The sequence below is a fragment of the Rhinatrema bivittatum genome, chromosome 1 (genome assembly GCF_901001135.1).
Source record: "Rhinatrema bivittatum chromosome 1, aRhiBiv1.1, whole genome shotgun sequence".
NCBI lineage: Eukaryota > Metazoa > Chordata > Amphibia > Gymnophiona > Rhinatrematidae > Rhinatrema > Rhinatrema bivittatum.
In genome coordinates this window covers 11,559,464-11,585,132 of record NC_042615.1, presented here as the reverse complement: position 1 = coordinate 11,585,132, position 25,669 = coordinate 11,559,464, and the positions used below count along the sequence as shown (strand labels likewise).

The 25,669-nt window shown below is 47.8% G+C and overlaps 2 protein-coding genes across 2 annotated transcripts in view; one reads left to right on the top strand and one right to left on the bottom strand.

The window, feature by feature from the left end:
• The window catches only part of LOC115083485 (nucleoside diphosphate-linked moiety X motif 6-like), a 125,111-nt gene extending 104,281 nt beyond the window's left edge, over window positions 1-20,830 (top strand). Inside the window, exons 4-5 of the mRNA XM_029587380.1 lie at window positions 8,259-8,313; window positions 20,433-20,830. Of these exons, the coding sequence (XP_029443240.1) occupies window positions 8,259-8,313; window positions 20,433-20,806 (429 nt within the window). The 3' untranslated portion in view covers window positions 20,807-20,830. The remainder of the gene's footprint in view (window positions 1-8,258; window positions 8,314-20,432) is intronic.
• A 1,087-nt stretch (window positions 20,831-21,917) lies between these two features.
• The window catches only part of FGF2 (fibroblast growth factor 2), a 108,680-nt gene continuing 104,928 nt past the window's right edge, over window positions 21,918-25,669 (bottom strand). Inside the window, exon 3 of the mRNA XM_029587496.1 lies at window positions 21,918-22,137. Coding sequence (XP_029443356.1) covers window positions 21,952-22,137 — 186 coding nt within the window. The 3' untranslated portion in view covers window positions 21,918-21,951. The remainder of the gene's footprint in view (window positions 22,138-25,669) is intronic.

Genomic DNA, 25,669 nt, shown 5'->3' with positions numbered 1-25,669 from the left:
ACACTAAGGAAAAGGAGATTATCAGGTAAGTAATCTCTACATTATGAGTTTTTGCTTCCACAGCAAACTGCAGACACCAAGAATCTAATTCTAGGTAAATATGTGACTAGGCACTTGGCATCTTTCCAAGGCTCTTTATCTAATCCTCTCAGTCTTTTGATTCATCACAAGCATAACCCCAGCCTGGACAAGCCTTCAGCATAGGTTAATCCTTTCATCCACTTTATTTACTCTATGGGCTTTTGTGTTTGTGGCTGCTCTCTTCATTTATAGCTGCCACCCGCTGAACCCCATAGACTTCAGCCGGCTAAGGCTTTTCTAAGGCAGAAGGATGACCTCTTGGCCCCTTCCCATGTAATGGACACCAGCACACACCCGGCTTTGCACAATGAGGACTGCAGAGTGAGAGAGGACTTTCCATCTCTGTACATGTTACAGGTCTGAAACCATATTCTTTTACCAAAATAAATTTTGCAAAGGGGCCAGATGTGCTAAAGGTTTCCTTTCAAATTGTATCCATGAGGAGCATGCTCAATACATACGTAGGACACACAACCTTGCCAGTCAGTAACACCGCCCTGGAACTGAATTATTTAGATGATGAAATATACTTGACTTTTCCTATCCATAATACCATTAGCAAGCTTTTTGATGCTTTGCCAGAGAACAAAGTTCACACAAGACACTTTTAAGTTACAGCATTTGGGTCTGTATTTCTTTATTTCAGTGACAACTAAATACAAATGGTCCTAATTGTTAGTTAAATAGACAACGCTGTTAAGACTCTAAAGCAAATGCAGTGTAGAACAGAGTACCTTCGAGACCCAATACAGATAACGCTACTCATCATTTTTAAGAGGAAGAGAATATACTAATGATTAAATGAACATAGGTACTACTACTACGTAGCAGCTTCTTTAAGATTCTCCTACTTCTTTAACTAGTGACCTAGCAGCAACCTTGGAGTGTCTGTCCCGTAATTCAAGTCACCATGGACGAAGGAGACCTTTGGGTTGCCACATGTGGCTGCTCTGTGACAGACTTCCTGGGTCATACACCCAACTACCGTAGATTGGAATCAGACAGATGTATCAGCTAACTGGCTGCAGGGAGAACACATGCCGAGCAGAAGCTGGGTTAGTAAAACATGGATTTTACACACCAAGCTGAGCAGCCTTGCAAAGGCAGCTCAAAGGCCTACTAGCGACTAAACACTTTAAAAGCTCAGCGCTCTCTTGCTGACAGTGGGTAACTTTTTCCTTCAAAAGGAAAAGGTATGGCTGGCCCCCCAGAAATGCTTGAGAATCCTCTGAAAATCTCCTAGTGGTACCAGTGGTAATAAGATTTTCAATTCACCAGCAAGATCATTACCCCCTGGGCAGGACATACTCAGTGCTCGATAGGAGAAGATTCCTCTCTCTGTCATCATGAACTAGCAAATCTTCTGTCCTGGGTGCCAGAGACCCACTGGCAATACAGCAAGGCAACGGCAGATAAACTAAACCAATAACTAATAGGAAACTCTTGGGAGCTCCTTCCTAAAAAAAAGCCTGCTCCACTACTTTAACCTTTTAGGTACCAATGTTCTGCAAGTGGAACATTTCTTCATATACTTTTAATTTTAGTTGCAAATTTTTTTATTTATTTAGATTTTTCTCACAGGACAAGCAGGATGGTTGTCCTCACAAATGGGTGACATCGAGGATGGAGCCCACCACGGAAAACTTCTGTCAAAGTTTAAACAGAACTTTGACTGGCCCCTACTGGGCATGCCCAGCAAGGCACTGACCCTGCAGCCAGCAGGGGTCTCCCTTCAGTCTTCTTTTTTCCGCGCAGCAGTTGCCACGCGGTGAAAGGAGCTCTCTTACCACGTTCCTGACAGGAATTCGGTATTTTTCTTTCCGAAGAAAATTTGCCCCTCAGGGGTCTCCCTTCGACAAATTTTTGTCACCTCCGCGGAAACCGGTAAGTTTTTTGCCTTTTTTCTTCGACTACCGTCGAATTTGGCCCTCGAGGCCTGTTGGCAATTACCGAGCCCGCGACTAAATTTGGCCTTAAGCCATGGCGACGGGGTTCCGTCGATGCCCGGATTGTACCCGGACTATGTCAATCACAGACCCCCATAGGGTTTGTGTTTTGTGTTTGGGTAGTGAGCATGATGTCCTGACTTGCACCAAATGTGCCCTAATGACACCTAAGGGTCGCAAAGCCAGGATGGAGAAGATGGGGCTCCTCTTCCATGCACCCACCCCAACGCCATCGATAGCATCGACGTCATCGGAACCGGCACCGTCGAAGTTGCACCACCATCGTCAACCCTCCGGTGACCGTCCACCATCGATGACTTCTCGGCCGTCGACTCCTATCCCCTCCCCGGATGGGCGAGGAGACCGGAAGGACAAGCATCGCCATCGACGGCACAAGTCTCGGCCTGTCGAGGATCCACAGTCATCGACCTCTGAACAAGCCGAGCCATCGACTAAGAGGCTTCGTTCAGACTTGGCACCGTCCATGTCTCGTTCGCAGGCATCGAGGAAACCCTCACCCTCTCGGGGTGTGGGAGCCGTGATCCCACCGGTTACGGTGGTCCCTCCGGCTCTGCCTCAGCCTCCCTCTCCCGTCGAGCCGGGTATTGTTACCCCTGGTCTCCGGGCAGAACTGGACCGGCTGGTCCAGGAGGCCATCGAGAAAGCGATGCAAAGATTCCAACCTCCATTGGCACCGTCTCCGGCACCGATTCCGGCACCGCCACCGGCATCGACCCCGGCACCGACTCCGCCACCGAGGAAGGAACCGACCACCGAACCTTTGGTGGAAGCGCTGGCACCGCTACTACAACGTATGGAGGCACTTGTACATGCCCTCCCATCGATGATTACAGTAGCACCGACAGCGCCATCGTCTCCGACTGGATTTTCATCGGCGGGAGAAACACCGTTCCTGATTCCCCCTTCCGGGGTGGTCCCATCGGTGCCTTCTCGTATATCTCCACCGATTTATCCTTTGGCTCCATCGGTTCCAAGACCGGCACCGACTCCATCGGCAGCACCGAAACCCTCGATGCCGTTTCCAGTACCGATTGTACCACCGGTTCCTCCAAGGTTTCCTTCGATGCCTTCGGATCCTCAACCAGGTCCATCGGGGCTTCAACCCCCAAGTGATCCCTATGATACCTGGGGTGATGATACATCTTCTGACACAGATTTACCATCACCGCCTTCTCCTACAGAGAGTAGAAAAAGATCTCCTCCAGAGGATCTCTCCTTTATTAATTTTGTAAAGGAGATGTCCGAAATTGTACCTTTTCAGCTGCAATCTGAGACCGATGACAGACACCAAATGATGGAACTGCTTCAATTTTTGGACGCTCCAAAAATCATCGCTTCCATCCCCATTCACCAGGTGTTTCTCGATCTCTTAAAGAAAAACTGGGAATCTCCTTCATCTGTATCACCAGTTAACAAGAAGGCTGACTCCACATACCTTGTCCAGTCAGCACCAGGCTTTCAAAAGCCTCAACTGGATCATCGCTCTGTTGTGGTGGAGTCCGCACAAAGAAAAGCCAAGCGTCTCAAGCCACACTCCTCCACTCCGCCGGTCAAGGACAATAAATTCCTAGACAGTGTGGGACGGAAAGTGTACCATGGAGCTATGCTGATTTCTCGCATAGCCTCATATCAACTCTACATGACGCAATATAACAGAGCCATCCTTAAACAGATGCAAGATTTTGCTGACACATTACCTGACCAATACCAGCCACAGCTTCAGGCCCTTCTTAACAAAGGGTTTGAAGCGGGGAAGCACGAGATCAGAACAGCTTATGACATCTTCGATGCCTCCACAAAGGTTTCAGCTACTGCCATCTCGGCCAGACGTTGGGCTTGGTTAAAGTCATCCAACCTTCGCCCAGAGGTCCAGGATCGTTTAGCGGATTTACCCTGCTTAGGGGACAATTTGTTTGGAGAACAAATTCAGCAAATAGTAGCTGAATTGAAAGATCACCACGAGACGTTGAAACAACTTTCTTCTGTTCCGTCTGAGGTTTCCTCCAAACAACCACTTAAGAAGGACTCTAAGAAGTCGTTCTTTCGGCCACGCCGTTACTACCCTCCATCGGCCAGGCCTCGTCCAGCTCGATCCTCTACTAGGCCTCAGCCGCGTCAGCCTAGGAAACGAAGGCCTACTGTAGCCCCTCCTCCTGGGCTTGCGGCTGGCCTTTGACTCCCCTGTAGGGAACACATGCCAAACCCCTCTTCCAGACATTCCTGTAGGAGGTCGACTGTACCATTTTCTACAACCTTGGTTGCAGATCACCTCAGATCAGTGGGTGCTAACAATTATCGCACAGGGTTACCACCTCAACTTCATAACTCTTCCGGCAGACTCCCCGCCTCTTCAAGCGTGGAGTCTATCCACCCATTTGGCTCAATTACAACAGGAAGTATCTCTTCTTCTGCAATCAAATGCTATAGAACCCGTTCCTCCCTCTCAACGAGGCAAGGGATTCTATTCCAGATACTTCCTAATACCAAAGAAATCAGGGGGACTACGTCCCATTTTGGACCTTCGAGCCCTCAACAAATACCTTCAAAAAGAGAAGTTCAAAATGGTAACCCTAGGCGCGCTGCTCCCTCTGCTACAAAGAGGGGATTGGCTGTGCTCTCTCGACCTCAAGGACGCTTATACCCACATTGCGATCACACAATCCCATCGCAAATATCTGCGGTTTCTCGTAGGCCACGACCATTATCAATACCGTGTCCTACCTTTCGGTCTGGCTTCTGCCCCACGAGTCTTTACCAAATGTCTCGTAGTGGTAGCAGCATTCTTAAGGAAGGAAGGTGTCCACGTCTACCCCTACCTGGACGATTGGCTAATCAGGGCCTCCACCCAACAGATAGCTCAATCCTCCCTAAAATTGACAATTCAAACACTCCTTTCCTTAGGGTTTCTTGTCAATTACGAGAAATCTTGCTTAGTCCCGTCTCAAACCTTATTCTTCATTGGAGCAGACTTGGACACCTTACAGGCAAAGGCTTACCTTCCTCTTCAGAGGGTCCACACCCTAATGTCCCTGGCTCGCCAGCTCCAGTCTCAGAACACTGCCACGGCTCGCCAGTTCCTCATTCTCCTAGGACACATGGCATCCTCGGTTCAAGTCACTCCCATGACCCGACTAGCCATGAGAGTAACACAATGGACTCTACGACACCAATGGATTCAAGCTTTTCAGCCTCTGTCCTCCATAGTCACAGTCACACAAGCGCTGCGCCTATCCTTAACCTGGTGGACGACTCAGGTCAACCTCCTTCAGGGCTTACCTTTTCTTCCACCGGATCCGCAAGTAATCCTAACCACCGACGCTTCTCACATCGGTTGGGGAGCCCATGTGGACGACTTTCAAACCCAAGGGTTGTGGTCCAAAGAGGAAGCCGAACACCAGATCAATTTCCTGGAACTTCGAGCAATCCGCTATGCGCTCCGCACTTTCAAAGATCATCTCTTTCATCAGATAATCTTAATCCAGACGGACAACCAAGTGGCCATGTGGTACATAAACAAGCAGGGAGGCACAGGCTCCTTCCTTCTGTGTCAGGAAGCTGCGCAGATCTGGGCGGAAGCCCTCTCCCACTCCATGTACCTCAGGGCCACTTACCTGCCGGGAGTAGACAATGTATTGGCAGACCAGCTGAGCCGTGTCTTCCACCCACACGAGTGGTCACTCGATCCTCTGGTAGCGACCTCTCTGTTTCACAAGTGGGGTTCTCCCCGCATAGACCTCTTTGCGTCCCCTCAGAACCACAAAGTGGACGATTACTGCTCTCTCATTCGGAGCCAGCACTCTCGGCCGAGGGATGCATTTTCCCTCAAGTGGACAACCGGTCTGCTCTATGCATTCCCTCCACTCCCTCTTGTGTCAAAGACTCTCGTGAAGCTACGCCAGGACGGAGGAACCATGATCCTGATAGCACCTTACTGGCCACGCCAAGTATGGTTTCCAATACTCCAGGATCTCTCCATCCGCAGGCACATTCCTCTGGGAAAGGACCCCCATCTGCTCACTCAAAACGACGGATGCCTCCTCCATCCCAACCTCCAAGCCTTGTCCCTGACGGCATGGATGTTGAAAGGTTAGTCCTTCAACCATTTAACCTTTCAGATTCCGTTTCTCGGGTCCTGATAGCTTCACGAAAGCCTTCCACAAGAAAGTCTTACTCATACAAATGGAAAAGTTACACATCATGGTGCACTTCTCAGTCCCTTGATCCCCTTTCCTGTCCAATCTCCAAATTCTTGGACTATTTATGGCATCTCTCTGAATCAGGTCTTAAAACCTCTTCTATCAGAATGCATGTCAGTGCGGTAGCCGCCTTCCATAGGGGTATTGGGGGTAATCCTATTTCAGTGCAACCCCTAGTAACACGCTTTCTTAAGGGCTTACTCCATCTAAAGCCACCCTTGCGTCCTCCGGCCCCATCCTGGGACCTTAACCTGGTTCTTGGTCGTCTAATGAAACCTCCTTTCGAACCTCTGCACTCCTGTGACTTGAAATATCTCACTTGGAAAGTGTTATTCCTTTTGGCTGTTACTTCAGCTCGCAGGGTTAGTGAATTACAGGCCCTAGTTACCTATCCGCCTTACACTAAGCTCCTGCAGGACCGCGCGGTACTCCGCACTCACCCTAAATTTTTACCTAAGGTAGTTTCGGAGTTTCATATCAATCAATCTATCGTACTACCTATCTTTTTTCCCAGGCCCCACTCAAACTCTGGAGAGCAGACCCTGCATACCCTAGACTGTAAACGGGCTCTAGCTTTTTACCTAGACCGTACAGTTTCCCACAGGAAGAGCACTCAATTATTCGTCTCTTTCCATCCTAATAAGTTGGGACAACCTGTGGGTAAGCAGGCTCTTTCTTCCTGGTTGGCGGACTGCATTTCTTTTTGCTATCAGCAAGCTGGCATTCCTTTTCAAGACCGTGTTAAAGCACACTCTGTGAGTGCCATGGCGACGTCAGTGGCACACCTTCGATCGGTGCCGCTTCCTGACATCTGCAAAGCTGCAACCTGGAGTTCTCTCCATACTTTTGCAGCCCATTATTGTTTGGACAAGGCTGGAAGACAGGACTCCATCTTCGGCCAGTCTGTCTTGCGTAACCTTTTTCCAACCTGATGTACCAACACCCTTCCACCTACCCGGTAGGGTGCGGATGCCCTTTCCCAAATTTCTCCTCAGTTGTTGTGCCTGCTGCACACCGTTGGGTACATTTGGTGCAGGTCGGGACATCCTCAGCTCGGTACTCACCCATTTGTGAGGACAACCATCCTGCTTGTCCTGTGAGAAAGCAAATGTTGCTTACCTGATGTAACAGGTGTTCTCACAGGACAGCAGGATGTTAGTCCTCACGAAACCCGCCCGCCTCCCCGCGGTGTTGGGTTCGTTTTGTTTTTACTTTCTAGGCACTGCCTGTAGCTTTGAAAATCAGACTGAAGGGAGACCCCTGCTGGCTGCAGGGTCAGTGCCTTGCTGGGCATGCCCAGTAGGGGCCAGTCAAAGTTCTGTTTAAACTTTGACAGAAGTTTTCCGTGGTGGGCTCCATCCTCGATGTCACCCATTTGTGAGGACTAACATCCTGCTGTCCTGTGAGAACACCTGTTACATCAGGTAAGCAACATTTGCTATATTCCACTTTTTGCACTTTTTTCAGTGCTTCAAAGTGGATTACATTCAGGTACTGTAGGTATTTCCCTATCCCCAGTGGGCTTACAATCTAAGTTTGTACCTGAGGCAATGGAGAGTGAAGTAACTTACCCAAGGTCACAAGGAGTGGCACCAGGACTCGAATCCTGGTTCATAGGCCACTGCTCTAACTACTAGGCTACTCCTCCACTCCTTTATGCCATATTTATACCATTTTTGGGTCTAGTTAACTAAGATATGTAAAAAGGGGCATCAGGAAATAATTTCTTCAATGAGCAGGATCTAAAAGGTTAAGAAACATTATCAGGGACTCCTGCCAGCAGTTAGTCAGTATTCTCTGCTTTATGCTTACCAACAGGTAGTGTCATTCTTGGTGATTACACTTATCAGAAAAGCATGTCTAACAAAATCCTATTAAGAAACTGCAGATTTCCACATCAGCTGACAGCATCTTTCTGCATGCGTGACACATGTGTGTCTGCAAGTGGGCATGCTTGGTTTGATATGTGGTGTAAACCTATAATCCTTGCTTTGTTTTTCTTTTCTCATTCTAGACCATGAATGCCTGGAAATTTCCTGGAGGGCTATCTGAACCAGGTGAAGACATCGGTAGGCATCCTGATGTGAATTTTTATAATTACTGAAACAATCATCCTTTTCCATAAAATTATTAGCACAAGCACTTCCCTAGAGATGGCACAGTAAATAAAGTATTATATACACCCCAAGAGAAAAGAGTCATGTAAACCATCCCAATTTAACTTTTAATGAACATATATCAAAATCCTCACATGACATAGATAAAATCCTATCTATCTATACTAAAAACTATGCCATGTGAGGATTTTGATATATGTTCATTACAAATTAAATTGGGATGGTTTACATGACTATTTTCTCTTGGGGTGTATATAATGTATTGATGTAAGAGAAAATATAAATAGTGCCTTCATTGTGATTGCTACAGTAAATAAAGTGCCAGGTACATCAGAAAGGTAGTGATGGTTTGTATTTTTGTTTAAATGCATTGCTTTCTTCTGGCGGAGGGCGTGAGAGAAAGGGAGGAGCTCTTTTTGGAAGTGGTGTAGACGTGTATTCTCGGACATCAGGTTATCACCAGAAATGCTCTTTCTTCCTTGTTGCAAGATCTCTGCTTTCTGACAGCAACCAAACCTGAAAAGCAGTATTCTCGCCCTTCAAGCACTGAAACTTAAGTGAGCCAGTATCCAGAGAATTAAAGCAGCAAATCATTACCACGTCCAAGAAGTTCATGGCTAGGATGGACTTGACCTGGTCTGAGCAATGCATGAATAGGATGATGCTTCCTAAAACAAGTGGAGTTAGCTGTAGGGTGGAATCTGGAATTTACAGAGACTTTCCTCACTGATGGGCTGATACAGTACAGTGCGGTGGAGCGCACTGTTAGCCCGCCAACCCCCCCGAAACTAATAGCGCCCGCAACATGCAAATATGTTGATGGGCCTATTAGTTATTCCCCTGCGATTCAGAAAGTAAAATGTGCAGCCAAGCCACTGCTTTTCTGTACAACCTCTGACTTAATATCATAGCGATATTAAGCCCCAAAATTAAATAAAAAAATCAAAATTTAAAAAAAATGTTTTTAAATTGGCCGGCAGCCCAGAAGACGGACACTCAATTTAGCCGGCGTCCGTTTTCCTAACCCATGGCTGTCAGCGGGCTTGAGAACCAACGCCGGAAAAATTGAGCGTTGGCTGTCAAAACCCGCTGACAGCCGCTGCTCCTGTCAAAAAGGAGGCGCTAGGGACGCGCTAGAGTCCATAGCGCCTCTTTTTACCGCGGGCCCTAATTTGCATTGTCTTCCCCCCTGAATTGCGCGCCCAGGAGAGTGGCCTGCACTCGCCCGTGACTTTTACTGAATCGGCCTGTGAATCAGGAAGTGGAGAGGCACACACAGCATTGCTTCTATGGTGTGGATTACTGGACTAAACTAGTCCTGGTTTATCCTCATGGCATGCCTAGACTTGCAGAAACCAGGCCAATGGCATTCAACCCCCTCAGTTTGCCTGCTGTCCTGACCCAGACCTAACAGATGGTTCTGTCCCTCATGTGACATCATTGTTATGGTTAAACAGTGTTTGGGTGGATCCTTGGGTACTGTGGCAGGTGACCACGCCTACAGGAAGGAGCCCCGTGAGGAGCCACACTACTGGGCTAAACGCAGGATGCACAAACACCTTTAGTTCTTTATTATACAGCTTGAAGAGTACCATCAAAGATGGCAGTAGTGAGGCAGTCTGGTAATAGCAGTCTCAGGGACCTCGGCAGAGGGAGCCCTTCTCACCCCGTTGGTATAGGGAGGTTCCGAAGCAGGTTTCCTAGCAAGGTAGTACGGTGGATGAGATAGACTGAGAGTTAGAGTACTCACTACGTGTTTGCGATTCCACCAGGTTGTAGAAGAAAGTGCAGGCACCAAGGCAGGGAGAGCAGGCCCTCGAGGAGTGAGTACCTGTTCCCTGTAAGGCACCTGAAATAAAGCAGAGGGCCCGAAGGGAGCGGGTACCCAAGTTAGCAGTTACCCCGAAGTGCAGAGAGAAAGCTTCAAGCGGCAGCACGGAAGTGGCAGAGTAGCGTAGACAGGAATGGATTCGAGTCCTTGCTAACTCAACGAGCTAGCAAATTAGAATAGGTTATATACCCGGATGGCGTGACGTCAGCAAGGGGGAACGCCTCAGAGGTTCGCACCAAGGTTGGAATAAAGACATGGGTGACGCGCGCGCACCCTAGTAGGTACCTGGGAGGAGCATGGTGGGAGGCTGCACCGTAGCCGTTCCGGGGACGCCGGAGAGGGCGGCTTGTAGACGCGGCGGTAGCCATCTTTCCTAGGTAAGCAGGAGGAGCTGTGAACAAGGTGAGGCAAGCGGGGCGAAGCCGTCTAGCACCGGACGCAACAATCATGTCCAGGTCTACTACGGGGTGACATGCTCTCTCCAAAGGAGAGGGCCTTCCGGAGAGACTGGGAGAAGTTATTTGTGGGGTATAGTCTAGCGTCGTTTTTGCCCTGTGCCTGAAAGGATTTGCTGGAGTGGAAAGGGGATATGGGGGGGGGGGGGGTGAGTGGTTAGGAAGTGTTGGTTTTATTTTTTCTCACAGGACAAGCAGGATGGTTGTCCTCACAAATGGGTGACATCGAGGATGGAGCCCACCACGGAAAACTTCTGTCAAAGTTTAAACAGAACTTTGACTGGCCCCTACTGGGCATGCCCAGCAAGGCACTGACCCTGCAGCCAGCAGGGGTCTCCCTTCAGTCTTCTTTTTTCCGCGCAGCAGTTGCCACGCGGTGAAAGGAGCTCTCTTACCACGTTCCTGACAGGAATTCGGTATTTTTCTATCCGAAGAAAATTTGCCCCTCAGGGGTCTCCCTTCGACAAATTTTTGTCACTTTCGCGGAAACCGGTAAGTTTTTTCCCTTTTTTAATCGGCGGCCGTCGATTTTGGCCCTTGAGGCCTGTGGGAACTTACTGAGCCCGCGCCTAAATTTGGCCTTAAGCCATGGCGACGGGGTTCCGTCGATGTCCGGATTGTACCCGGACTATGTCCATCACTGACCCCCATAGGGTTTGTGTTTTATGTTTGGGTAGTGAGCATGATGTCCTGACTTGCACCAAATGTGCCTTAATGACACCTAAGGGTCGCAAGGCCAGGATGGAGAAGATGGGGCTCCTCTTCCATGCACCCACCCCAACGCCATCGATAGCATCGACGTCATCGGAACCGGCACCGTCGAAGTTGCACCACCATCGCCAACCCGCCGGTGACCGTCCACCATCGATGACTTCTCGGCCGTCGACTCCTGTCCCCTCCCCGGATGACCGAGGAGATCGGAAGGATAAGCATCGCCATCGACGGCACAAGTCTCGGCCCGTCGAGGATCCGCAACCATCGACCTCTGAACAGGCCGAGCCACCGAAGAAAAAGCCTCGGTCGGACCTGGCACCGTCCACGTCTCGTTCGCAGGCACCGAGGAAACCCTCACCCTCCCGGGGTGCGGGGGCCGTGATCCCACCGGTTACGGTGGTCCCTCCGGCCCTGCCTCAGCCTCCCTCTCCCGTCGAGCCGGGTATGCTTACCCCTGGTCTCCGGGCAGAACTGGACCGGCTGGTCCAGGAGGCCATCGAGAATGCGATGCGAAGATTCCAGCCTCCACCGGCACCGCCTCCGGCACCGATTCCGGCACCGCCTCAGGCACCGACCTCAGCACCGACTCTGCCACCGAGGATGGAACCGACCACCGAGCCTATAGTGGAAGCGTTGGCACCGATACTAAATCGTATGGAGGCACTTATGCGCGCCCTTCCATCGGTGATTTCATTAGCACCGACTACACCATCATCTCCGGAAGGACATTCATCGACAGGAGAAACACCGTTCCGGATTCCTCCGTCCGGTGTCGTTCCATCGGTGCCTTCACATACCTTTCCACCGATTTATCCTTCGGCTCCATCGATTCCAAGATCGGCACCGATTCCATCGGTGGCCCCGAAGCCCTCGATGCCGTTCACTGTTCCGCTTGCAGCACCGGTTCCATCGATGCCTTTGGATCCTCTACCAGGTCCTTCAGGACAGCAAACCTTACATGATCCTTATGATACCTGGGGTGATGATTCATCTTCAGATACAGATTTACCATCCCCACCATCTCCTACAGAGAGTAGAAAACGATCTCCTCCTGAAGATCTCTCCTTTATAAATTTTGTAAAGGAGATGTCAGAAGTTGTGCCTTTTCAGCTGCAATCTGAGACCGATGACAGGCACCAAATGATGGAGCTGCTCCAATTTCTGGATGCCCCCAAGATCATCGCTTCCATCCCCATTCACCAAGTATTTCTGGATCTTTTAAAGAAAAACTGGGAATCACCTTCATCTGTGTCACCAGTCAATAAAAAAGCTGACTCAACCTACCTCGTTCAGTCAGCACCAGGATTTCAGAAGTCTCAACTGGATCATCGCTCTGTTGTAGTTGAGTCTGCGCAAAAGAAAGCCAAGCGTTTAAAGCCACACTCTTCCACTCCCCCTATCAAGGACAACCAATTTCTTGATAGTGTGGGAAGGAAAGTGTATCATGGGGCTATGTTGATATCTCGTATAGCTTCATACCAACTTTATATGACTCAGTACAACAGAGCTATCCTTAAACAAATGCAGGACTACGCTGACACCTTACCGGACCAATACCAGCCACAGCTTCAAGCCCTCCTTCACAAAGGATTTGAAGCTGGGAAGCACGAGATCCGAACGGCCTACGATATCTTCGATGCTTCCACGAAAGTCTCAGCTACTGCCATCTCAGCCAGACGTTGGGCTTGGTTAAAATCATCCAACCTTCGCCCAGAGGTTCAGGATCGTCTAGCCGATTTACCCTGCTTAGGGGATAATCTGTTCGGAGAACAGATTCAACAAATTGTGGCGGAATTGAAGGATCACCACGAGACGTTGAAACAACTTTCGTCTGTTCCATCTGAGGTATCCTCCAAACCACCACCTAAGAAGGACTCCAAAAAGTCATTCTTTCGGCCACGTCGTTATTACCCTCCGTCGACTAGGCCTCGTCCGGCTCGATCCTCCACCAGACCTCAGCCACGCCAACCTCGGAAACAAAGACCTGCTGTAGCCCCACCCCCCGGGCCTGCGGCAGGCCTTTGACTTCCCGACTCGGAGCACATGCCATATCCCACTCCCCCACATCCCTGTAGGGGGTCGTCTGTGCCACTTTCTACAGCATTGGATACGGATTACCTCAGACCAGTGGGTGCTGGCGATTATCGCACAGGGTTACCACCTCAATTTCATAACTCTTCCGGCAGACTCCCCGCCGCTTCAAGCGTGGAGTCTATCCAGCCATTTGGCTCAATTACAACAGGAAGTATCTCTTCTTCTGCAATCAAATGCTATAGAACTCGTTCCTCCCTCTCAACGAGGCAAGGGATTCTATTCCAGATACTTCCTAATTCCAAAGAAATCAGGAGGGCTACGTCCAATTTTAGACCTTCGAGCCCTCAACAAGTATCTGCAAAAAGAAAAGTTCAAGATGGTAACCCTGGGCACGTTACTCCCTCTGCTGCAGAGAGGGGATTGGCTATGCTCCCTCGACCTCAAGGAAGCTTATACCCATATTGCGATAACACAATCCCATCGCAAATATCTGCGGTTTCTCGTAGGCCGCGACCATTATCAATACCGAGTACTGCCTTTCGGTCTGGCATCTGCTCCACGGGTCTTCACCAAATGCCTCGTAGTTGTAGCAGCATTCCTCAGGAAGGAAGGTGTCCACGTATACCCCTATCTGGACGACTGGCTGATCAGGGCCTCCACCCCTCAGATTGCCCGGTCCTCCCTACAATTGACAATCAACACACTCCTTTCCTTAGGGTTTCTTGTCAATTACGAGAAATCTTGCTTCGTCCCATCTCAAACCTTATCTTTCATTGGGGCAGACTTGGACACCTTACAGGCAAAGGCCTACCTTCCGCTACAACGGGTCCAAACTCTCATGTCCCTAGCTCACCAGCTCCAGTCTCAAGACACTGCCACAGCTCGCCAATTCCTAGTTCTCCTAGGACACATGGCATCCTCGGTTCAAGTCACTCCCATGACCAGACTAGCCATGAGGGTAACACAATGGACTCTACGACAACAATGGATTCAAGCTTTTCAGCCTCTGTCCTCCATAATCACAGTCACACAAGCGCTGCGCCTATCCTTAACTTGGTGGACGACTCAGGTCAACCTCCTTCAGGGCTTACCCTTTCTTCCACCGGATCCGCAAGTTATCCTAACCACCGACGCTTCCCACATCGGTTGGGGGGCCCATGTGGACAATTTTCAAACCCAAGGGTTATGGTCCAACGAGGAAGCCGAACACCAGATCAATTTCCTGGAACTTCGAGCAATCCGCTATGCGCTCCGCACTTTCAAAGATCATCTCTTTCATCAGATAATCTTAATCCAGACGGACAACCAAGTGGCCATGTGGTACATAAACAAGCAGGGAGGCACAGGCTCCTTCCTTCTGTGTCAGGAAGCTGCGCAGATCTGGGCGGAAGCCCTCTCCCACTCTATGTACCTCAGGGCCACTTACCTGCCGGGAGTAGACAATGTATTGGCAGACCGGCTGAGCCGTGTCTTCCGACCGCACGAGTGGTCACTCGATCCTCTGGTAGCGACCTCTCTGTTTCACAAGTGGGGTTCTCCCCGCATAGACCTCTTTGCGTCCCCTCAGAACCACAAAGTGGACGATTACTGCTCTCTCATTCGGAGCCAGAACTCTCGGCCGAGGGATGCATTCTCCCTCAAGTGGACAACCGGTCTGCTCTACGCATTCCCCCCACTTCCTCTTGTGTCAAAGACTCTCGTGAAGCTACGCCAGGACGGAGGAACCATGATCCTGATAGCACCTTACTGGCCACGCCAAGTATGGTTTCCAATACTCCAGGATCTCTCCATCCGCAGGCACATTCCTCTGGGAAAGGACCCGCATCTGCTCACTCAAAACGACGGATGCCTCCTCCATCCCAACCTCCAAGCCTTGTCCCTATCGGCATGGATGTTGAAAGGTTAGTCCTTCAGCCATTTAACCTTTCGGATTCAGTTTCTCGTGTCCTGATCGCTTCACGAAAGCCTTCCACAAGAAAGTCTTACTCATACAAATGGAAAAGGTACACATCATGGTGCACTTCTCAGTCCCTTGATCCCCTTTCCTGTCCAATTTCCAAATTCTTGGACTATTTATGGCATCTCTCTGAATCAGGTCTTAAAACCTCTTCCATTAGGATGCATGTCAGTGCGGTAGCCGCCTTCCATAAAGGTGTACAGGGTGTCCCTATTTCAGTACAACCCCTAGTAACACGTTTTCTTAAAGGCTTGCTCCATCTGAAGCCACCCTTACGGCCTCCGGCCCCATCCTGGGACCTTAATCTGGTTCTTGGTCGTCTAATGAAACCTCCTTTCGAACCTCTGCACTCCTGTGAGTTAAAGTATCTCACATGGAAAGTGTTATTCCTTTTGGCTATCACTTCAGCTCGCAGGGTTAGTGAATTACAGGCCCTAGTTACCTATCCGCCTTACACTAAACTCCTGCAGGACCGGGCGGTACTCCGCACTCACCCTAAATTTTACCTAAGGTAGTTTCTGAGTTTCATATCAATCAATCCATCATACTACCTATCTTTTTTCCCAGGCCCCACTCCAACTCTGGAGAACAGACCCTGCATACCCTAGACTGTAAACGAGCTCTAGCCTTTTACCTAGACCGTACAGTTTCTCACAGGAAGAGCACTCAATTATTCGTCTCTTTCCATCCTAACAAGTTAGGACAACCTGTGGGTAAGCAGGCTCTTTCCTCCTGGTTGGCGGACTGCATTTCTTTCTGCTATGAGCAGGCTGGCATTCCTTTCCAAGACCGTGTCAAAGCACACTCTGTGAGGGCCATGGCGACGTCAGTGGCACACCTTCGATCGGTGCCGCTTCCTGACATCTGCAGGGCTGCAACCTGGAGTTCTCTCCATACCTTTGCAGCCCACTATTGTTTGGACAAAGCTGGAAGACAGGACTCCATCTTCGGCCAATCTGTCTTGCGTAACCTTTTTCCAACCTAATGTACCAACACCCTTCCACCTTCCCGGTAGGGTGCGGATGCCCTTTCCCAAATTCCACCCCACTTGTACTGCCTGTTGCACGTCGTTGGGTGCATTTGGTGCAAGTCAGGACATCCTCAGCTCGGTACTCACCCATTTGTGAGGACAACCATCCTGCTTGTCCTGTGAGAAAGCAAATGTTGCTTACCTGATGTAACAGGTGTTCTCACAGGACAGCAGGATGTTAGTCCTCACGAAACCCGCCCGCCACCCCGCGGTGTTGGGTTCGTTTTGTTTTTACTTTCTAGGCACTGCCTGTAGCTTTGAAAATCAGACTGAAGGGAGACCCCTGCTGGCTGCAGGGTCAGTGCCTTGCTGGGCATGCCCAGTAGGGGCCAGTCAAAGTTCTGTTTAAACTTTGACAGAAGTTTTCCGTGGTGGGCTCCATCCTCGATGTCACCCATTTGTGAGGACTAACATCCTGCTGTCCTGTGAGAACACCTGTTACATCAGGTAAGCAACATTTGCTTTATTGCATCGTGCTATTTTTATTATAGTTATTGTATTATGTCATATGGTGAAAATACTTTGGGGCTCCTTGAGGCAGTATAGAAATATCAGAATAGAATAGAACCCAGGTCTTCTGCTTGTTGACATGCAGCACTGATACTGGGCTTTCATGCTCTTTAACATGGAAGGAGCCCACTAGCAGAAATGGTGGAACAGATTTTGGATGTACTTGGGAGAATATGGAGTGACAGGAAAATGTGGAGAGAGGGAGCATGGGGGAACTCCTATGTGCATTTACCCAAAAAATCAAGTGGACAGACTGCATGGGTATCTACCATCATTCATTGTGTTACTATTCTTCCAACCAAGTCCAGAATATGAAAGCTGGATGCAGAGCTCTCTGGGGCAGAACAATACAACAGTATCTGATTAAACCCAAGGCACCTGCAGCTCAGGGTAAAATCAGCGCTCCTAGGCCAGGCGCTGACGAGAGGGAGAGAATCAGAGGTGAAGAAACACTGCTAGCTCATTCCAGACAGCAACAGGGAGAGACCTGCCACCAACTGTGCCTGCATTATATGCCAAGAACTACCGAAGAGAAGAAAAACAGAGTCAGGGAGGTAGGCAGAAACCAGGCCAAATTGCATCAGCAAGAAAGAGCAGAGTTGTGGAGGCGTGGAAAGGCATTTGTAACCTGAGTGGGAATGTGGGAGCTTCTAGGAAACCATGTGCCATTGATGTAAAAAGGCCAAGGCAGCTTGGCCAAACTTCAGTCTAGGAATGCTGTGGGAGGGCCGGTGCCTCACTACAACAAGACGAAAGGAATTCCATCGCTGTAAGGAAGCCAGGGAAAAGAAGGCCTGAGAAGGTGAAAGCGTTCAGGCCGGGCACAGCCTCTCTTTACCATCTAATCTCGCACCGCCTGCCACTCAGGCTAGTGTACATCACGCATAAGATGAATATAAGCCTGCCGTTTTCTTGCCTGTCCATGGTTCATGATTTACAGGCAGAGCTGCAGCTTGTTCATTTAAATTAAACGTACCTCAAAAAAACTTAAAACTGCATCTTAAAGAAATGGCTGAAGTCCAGTCTTGAATAGTGGGGTAAAGGCTAAAGGCCGGAGCAACAAAACACAGCTTCTCTGTTTCTGGAAGGGAGAAGGAAATCTGGGGGGCTCACACTCCAGGGCATGTTTTGGGCCTGCTTCAGACTTTCTGTGCAGGCGAGGTGATGTTGCCGATTGGGGCTCCATTCCCTGCCAGCGTGGGATTCAGCCAGAACAAAGTTGTGTGCAAACGGCCTAAAAAGTTAGAACCAGGGCTGGCCACGAGCTGGCTTTCAGCCCGGTTAATGAAGCAGCGCCCTGGGTGGACAGGGTGAGCAGAATATATCAGAATCCCTTTCACCGCTGCCTAGGTGGCTTGCATAAATACTGTGTATTTTCCATTTTGGCCTCTCTTGTCTGGGCCAGAATCTGAGCAGGCCCCAATACCTTTTATAAGGACCAACATCCAAAAATAAAGTGTAGTATATGAGCTCTCCATGCCACTCACGCCCCTCCTTCAGATACGTCGTGCTTTTGTGTTGGCCCTTTACAAGGTATCGGAGCCTGCTAAGCGTCCAGTTTTCCCTAGGAACAGTAGGACTACTTGAGTCTGCATTGCTGCCTCGTGCAGGATAACATTTTTAAAGGAGTGGCGGGGGTCAGAGACCCTACTGAGTAGCCAATCAAACCATCCTAATCCCTACTTTGCTTCCATTGCCCCCTACCATAGCACGAGCACAGCATTGCTTGAGCATGGCCCAGAAGCCCCTGTTCTTCTGTAACTAGTGGAGAAAGCATGGGAGTGGTGAAGAAGCCGACACTCTTTCAGCCCCTCAATGTCTCAGCAGCAATCCTTTGGTAACAGTGCTAGAGCTGACACCATGCTTGATCGTACCCTACGCCTCACGTAAAGCACTGATGTCCAATATTTCCCAGGACCCCAGTAAGTGGCAAAAGCTTCTTAACTTGTCTCTGCTATGCAGTGTTCAGCGGGCAAGTATGCAATTAATGGCACCCGCTCAACAAGCTAGCCCCACTTGTTGGGCCAGTTTCCCTTACACTTTGTTCGAGACCTCTCTCTTCCATTTTATTAATCTCATCCCAGACTGAGATTAAAAATGAAGATACGATTTTACAAAGTACTGTCACATGCTATTGACACCATCACTTGGATTAGTACAAACCCAGGCAGAGAGACACAGTATGTCATCTGTTCAGCTGACTGTCCCATTACAGCATCACAATTATCTCAACTTTAAGGCAAACTATGGAAGGATGAATCCCTCTCTTTAGAGAAAGAGTGGCGTATTTAATCAATACAATCAACCATGCCTCGCCTTTCTGGCTATTTATTACCACTGTAGACCTAAAGAAGGCTGGATTCACTCTCTCCCTACCCCCTCCTCTCAAACCAGATTTTAGGAGCCTACCAAGGGACTAACCCTTTCACCATTCTCAAGAGCTGAAGTCTTGACCATTGGCACTCATTTTCACATACCCTCTGCCTGGGTGCTGCCATGTGTTTGGGCAACATGGGAAGAGGGTTCAGGGAAATGTAAAGGAGTAGAAATACCCAGAGAGCCACAAAAGGAAGATGCAGGAGCCTTTCCCTACAGCCACATCATGGCAGGGTCTCGTAGAGAAACACAGGAACAAAGGAGGGTAGCCAGGCTTTATCAATCCTCCGCCTCCCCACTCCCTAAAAAAAGAAAGCTTGCCAGAGCAAAGTAGAACATTCAGTACATTTTCAATGGAGGCAGTCTCATAGATCAGATTCTAGACCAGCCTGCAAAATGCAGCTTTCATTTCTTTTAAATCCTACTTGATTCCATTTCAGATAGAACTCCTGTGGTCACCCAGAGCACTGCTAGTAATTTTGCTGCTTTTGATAATGCTGTGCACAAAGACAGGCAGCAGCAGTCATACCTATCACTGACTGCAGTATATACAGGAATCTGTTACATCACCACACTGGTAGCAGGTAGCTACTGTTATATCTTTCCAAGATGAACATTTTTGTATTACCCACCACCTAAAACAGTTCTTCCCCCTCTCTTCCTGCTCCAGACATATACACCACCTCCAACAAAGGCAAGAACACATATGCTTGAAATATAGGTAAGTGTTTGAGGCCTTTGGAATCTAAGTTGGCCACCCTCCTGTCTCAATTTCTCTCTCTATAGATGGATCCAGGACACAGATTTTTAATATTGTGTTTTGAAAACTGTGAGATTTCCTTGCCTCAGAGTTAGAAGCCTGCAAAACGCAGCCAACAATCAGGGCCATACAGTAGACCTGACAGGCAAGGTCCATTGAATAATCTCTTTATACAAAGACTATAGTTGGGTAGTGTTCATCATTTTGTAGGGTACTCCAGAAGAAAAGAAATGGCCTACGTCTTTCATCCTGCTAAAAGGGGCAATAAAAGAGTAGCTGGGGGGCAGGGTTAGGCTAGTTGTGGATTTTGGCTCTCCAGGCTTTGTGAGTGAAAACATTTACCACAGAAAGTTGTGGAGACTGAGAACACTCTTGAACATGTTTCTGTGTTCTTTTCTACTTAGGGGATACAGCTGTCCGGGAAGTTTTTGAAGAGACAGGCATCGAGTCAGCATTCAAGTCCCTCCTAAGCATAAGGCAGCAGCATAATCAGCCAGGAGCCTTTGGGAAGTCCGATATGTACCTGATCTGTCGCCTGAAGCCCCTGTCCTTCAGCATAAGCTTCTGCCCACAAGAGTGCCTGAAGTGTGAGTGGATGGACCTAGAGGAGCTGGCCACGACCAAGGACACCACACCCATCACAAGCAGAGTAGCTAAACTGCTGCTGTATGGCTATCGGGAAGGGTTTGAGAAGATTGACCTAACTATGAGAGAGTGTCCTGCAGTTTATACAGGCCTGGTCTACAAACTCTATCATAGGGTGCTCCCCACAGCTTAACAAAACAGGAAAAACATATAACAAGCTTCACATTACAGACTGAGTCATAATTTAAATCAAAAGCCTTTGGTTTTAATTTTTGTTATTTTGATACTGCAGAATTATTGATACCATATCAGAAGGAAATGTCAGCAGACAAATAGCAGGTGAGGATGTTGGCAAGAGCAGCATGCAGGCCACTCTCCGGGAACAGGCCACGAGGGTGTGAGTTAGATCACTTGAGAAGATGAAAGCAGAAAACCAAGGTCATAATGATTTTAAGGCTGACTATGGGGCCCCACAGGCTCACAGCACTACTCTCCGAGTATTGAATGGGTTGGCCAGCCCAGGGATCTGAAAGAGTGGAAGGGGCAGGCCACCTCAGAGAACAGTAACTGCATGCCTCACTTTCCCATGGGATGTTACAAGCCAAACACGATAGCTTGGTCCTAGTTCATTCAGTGCATCTGATGCACCGCTGCAGACTAGGACTGCTGGGAATACCCTTTACACATAAAGATGACTTCAAGGCCTGTGCCTCTGGAGTTTTGGAATCTGTCACAGGTACATCAGAGGTGACTAAATAAACGTTTTAAATACGATATTACAGAAGTAACAGAGGCCCCTGCCAGCCCTTACATACTGAGATTTTCCAGGGCTCCCGCATGCATAATGCAGCCAAACGCCCTGGTTTATTCCAACCCTACAACATTCTGCAGGGGCCATGGCCTATCTCCTGCCTGGAAAGACATAGCTATGCCCTTGCTTAACATTATGTAAGAAACTTTTAGATATGATTAAAAGATATGATAGTGTTTTGATTTCTTTCATGTTGCAACATGTTAAATGTGATGTGTATTCTGGTCCGAGTGAGGATTCACACAGCAGGCAAGAGAAGGTGCGCAGCGTGGAGCTGGAAGGGCTCAGCAGTTTTCATTACCATTTTCTTCCCCTTCACTCCTCTGCACTGGCACAACAGACTCAGATTGCAGAGCAGCATAAAGGCCTGTACCACACAGACAGACATTCTTAGGAATCTCTGGTCCACAAGAGCAGCTAAGGGTTATAGTGAGGACAGACAGTTGCTCACATTTCTACCGCCTTAAACCACAGAATACTTCCGCGCCCTCAGCAGGCCATGGCAGAGTTTGAGGCATCTTTCCGAATCAGCTCTTGGCAGCCATAGGGAGGAAAAGGATAGCCTTCTGCCCCGGTCCAGTTTTGGAGCCATTTTTGTACTGCCCAGTTCGTTTCAGCGCCACGTACCAGTCAGAGTATTTCTGGGACCGGTAGGTGTTGTAGTTATTGGACTCCAGGCGCTCAAAGAAAAAACACTCATCCGTGATGAAATTCTGAAACAAGAAAGAAAAATGGCATTAGTGCAAGCTCCTCCTCTGCCAAATGCAACTGAATGCCCCCCTCTGGTTACAGGTAAGAAAGTGGGGCGCATAAGAACAGCTGAAGAAGGAACCGGTGACATCGGTTTGGGATCATGGTGAGGTTAGTGCAATAAAAAGGTAGCACGAGATCCACTTCTCTCTAGGACTGAAGCAGCTACTAGAACCCTGCATAGCGACAGAGCCAGAGGGAAGCAAGTCCAAAAAACCAAAAGCATTTAAGAAGTAAACGTCAATGGACAGGACCTTTCCCTACTGTTACAATCTCCCCCTGCAAGGTGTGAGCTGACAGTAAGGCTATATTCCAAACCAAAGTGCTTATAATCTAAGAGGTAAATTTTAAGATCCACACACGGGCACACATTAGCAATTTTATAACAGACACACGTATATGCACAAATACTTGTGCCTGTTATAAAATCAGCTATACGTGTGTGTGTACATGTGTGCACGATTTTATATTGACGCGGGCATATGCAGCCTTGCTCATGTAAGGGGGGGGGGGGAAATTTAAGTAGATATGTCTGCCAACGCAATTACCTGTTTCCCCCGTTTGTTTCCAGTTGACCCCAGTAAAGGAGAGGACTTCCTAAACTCCCTAGCTAACTTGCCTCCCTTTTATCCTATGAGTCCAGCCTGTTAAAACCCTGCTGACTAGCTTAGTTTGTGTTATTTTACTTTCACACCGTCCATAGCAGAAGTAGTTACACGTTAGGGGACCCCGGCCCACGCACGTGTGCGTAAATACTTACGGGCAGACTCTGTGTTACAGACTCAGCCTGAACTTTTTGATTTGTGCCCAGAGCAGGAGATATGTGCATACTCGCTCGGTTTTTAAAGTCCACACCGCACACGCCAGACCATGGCATGTAAATAATTGTTTATTATACCTATTTGAATTTTGCGTTGTCTAAAATATACGAATCCTCTCCCATATACTATCCCTGATTACTCTACCCTTTTAGATCAATCTCTGTTAGTCATAAAAATATTGTAAAGCTTGTTGCTATGTTATGTTACACTGTAAACCGAGGTGATGTTGCTAACATGCCCCGGTATATAAAAAACCTTTAAATAAATAAATAAATAAATAAATAAATAAAATGTCATGCACATAGTGCTTTTAAAATCAACTAGTAAATGAGCACCCGAAGCAGCAGGAGATAAAGCAACTGCCCAAGGTCACAAGGAGCATCAAATGGGGTTTGAACCCAGAGTGTCCTGGTTCTCAGCTTATTGCTTTAAACACTAGGCCACTCTTTTTTTCCTGCTGCAAAGAATACGGATGCTGTTCTAGGGCCTAGGGTATTACTACTATTATTATTAATAAACATTTATATAGTGCGACAAGTTATACACAGTGCCAGACATACAGACAGAAGAGAAAGCCTTTGTGTGCTTACAATCTAGCCAAACATGGACAAACAAGCTACATTAGACTTTAAAAGGCAAAGATCCCAGATCACTAAGGGAGATAGTCAGAGGGGTGCGAGTGTGGTAAGAACATAAGAAGTTGCCATACTGGGTCAGACCAAGGATCCATCAAGCCCAGCATCCTGTTTCCAACAGTGGCCAATCCAGGCCATAAGAACCTGGCAAGTACCCAAACATTAAGTGGACCCCATGCTACTAATGCCAGTAATAGCATTGGCTATTCTCTAAGTCAACTTGATTAACAGCAGTGAGGGATTGAAAGAAGGATTATTTGCTTCTGCTAGTTGAGATCAATTGCCTACAAATATAATTCTTGTAACTGGAGGGTAATCAAGGACGCATGCTTGCTTGCTTCTTCATTCCCTTTATTCTTTATGAGATGGATAGGTCATAGAAGAATCTATTTGCAGTGCTGCCTTTTAATAGGATAGGGTGTTTGCAGGAAAGGCTGTGTTGAGATGAGAAATTATTTCTTACATGAGTCACCTGAACAAAAGAGAGAGATGCTCATCCTCCAGTTGTCAATAGTTAAAAAAAAAAGTCATATCCAAACTGGTTTACAAATAGATAAGATAGCCATGTTACGTATTAAGAACCAGTTAAATCATTATTTCAATGGGCACAAAGTTCCCTGCAATAGACGAAAGCGAGAATGTTCTGCCACGCAAATACAGTGATGATGAGATTAATCAAAACTACCCAATCTAAACATTATGCGACTTAGATGTGTAGCAAAACAGCAATCACTGTGGCAGATATGGGGGGAATACTGCAGATCTTTCTAGATTGATAGTAATCTCTATATTTCAGGAAACCTATGAATAGAAATGTTTGCAATAAATTTTTTCCCTCTCTATCTAATGCTCATATAACTATTCTCAAACCAAGTAGTCTATTTGAAATATATTTTGTAACACATTGAAATATTGGAAATCACCTGGCCTGGATGGTTTCAGCCCCAAATTTTATAAAATACTAAGGCCAAACATCTCAGCCCCTTTGTTGAAGTTTTATAATTGCTTATTAGAAGTAGAAGTTTTTCCTGATATTGCTAATCAAGTATTAATCACGGTATTTCCTAAGAAGGGGAAGGACTTAACGAAACTGGAAAGTTATAGACCAATCTCACTTATAAATGTAGACCTTAAATTGTTGGCTTCCATTTTGGCTAGAGGACTCAGCTTGGTTGTCCCTGATTTGGTAGTTCCTGATCAGATTGGTCTTGTGTGGAGAAGACACGGTGTTAGTAATATTCAGAAGTTAATCCATGCTTTGTGACTGTCAACATTTGGGGATTCTGATAAACATGACTGTTTGTCAAATGCCTTTTCAGCATCTAGATTAAGTACAATGGCAATATTTATTCTGGGTACTGGAATGTTATAGGTTTGAAGGGGCATTTTTAGATTGGTTAAAATTATTATATGCTAATCCTAGTGCACATTTATTTTATATTCTTATATACTGACATTCCTGTAAAGAATACAGATCACACCGGTTTACAGTGAAACAGAACCTTCGCTGGGAGGCGATACATTAAACATCGAACATTAGCGCATTATAACATTTGGAAACAAGGAACAATTACAAACCGAAAGCAGCTTCAACGCAGAATTAATAAAAATAAAATAAAAAATGCTTTAGTACAAGATACATTAAAACAAATAGGAAGGTTAAGTAGCTTGGAAAAGGGGAAAAAGAAGGAGGGAAAGGATGGCAAAGGGGGGTGGGAGGGAGGGGGCAGGAAGGAGTGAGGGGTAGAGCCTACGGAAGAAAACAATAGGAGGGAGAAACCCGGATGAGTCCTGGGAGGGCTGTGTAGAGAGATCGGTGTGCCCATTAACTGTTGGCCTTAGGCCTTAGTCCATCTTCTAAGAACAGCGTCAGAGAGAACTTGGGTTTTCAGGGAAAGCTTGACTGAAAAGCCAAGTTTTTAAGTCTTTCTTGAAAGTTTGGAGACAATGTTCTTGACGGAGGTCTGGTGGGAGAGTGTTCCATAGAGTCTGCCCTGCAGTAGATAATGCTCGCTTACTTAGAGAAGATTTAGCAGGGG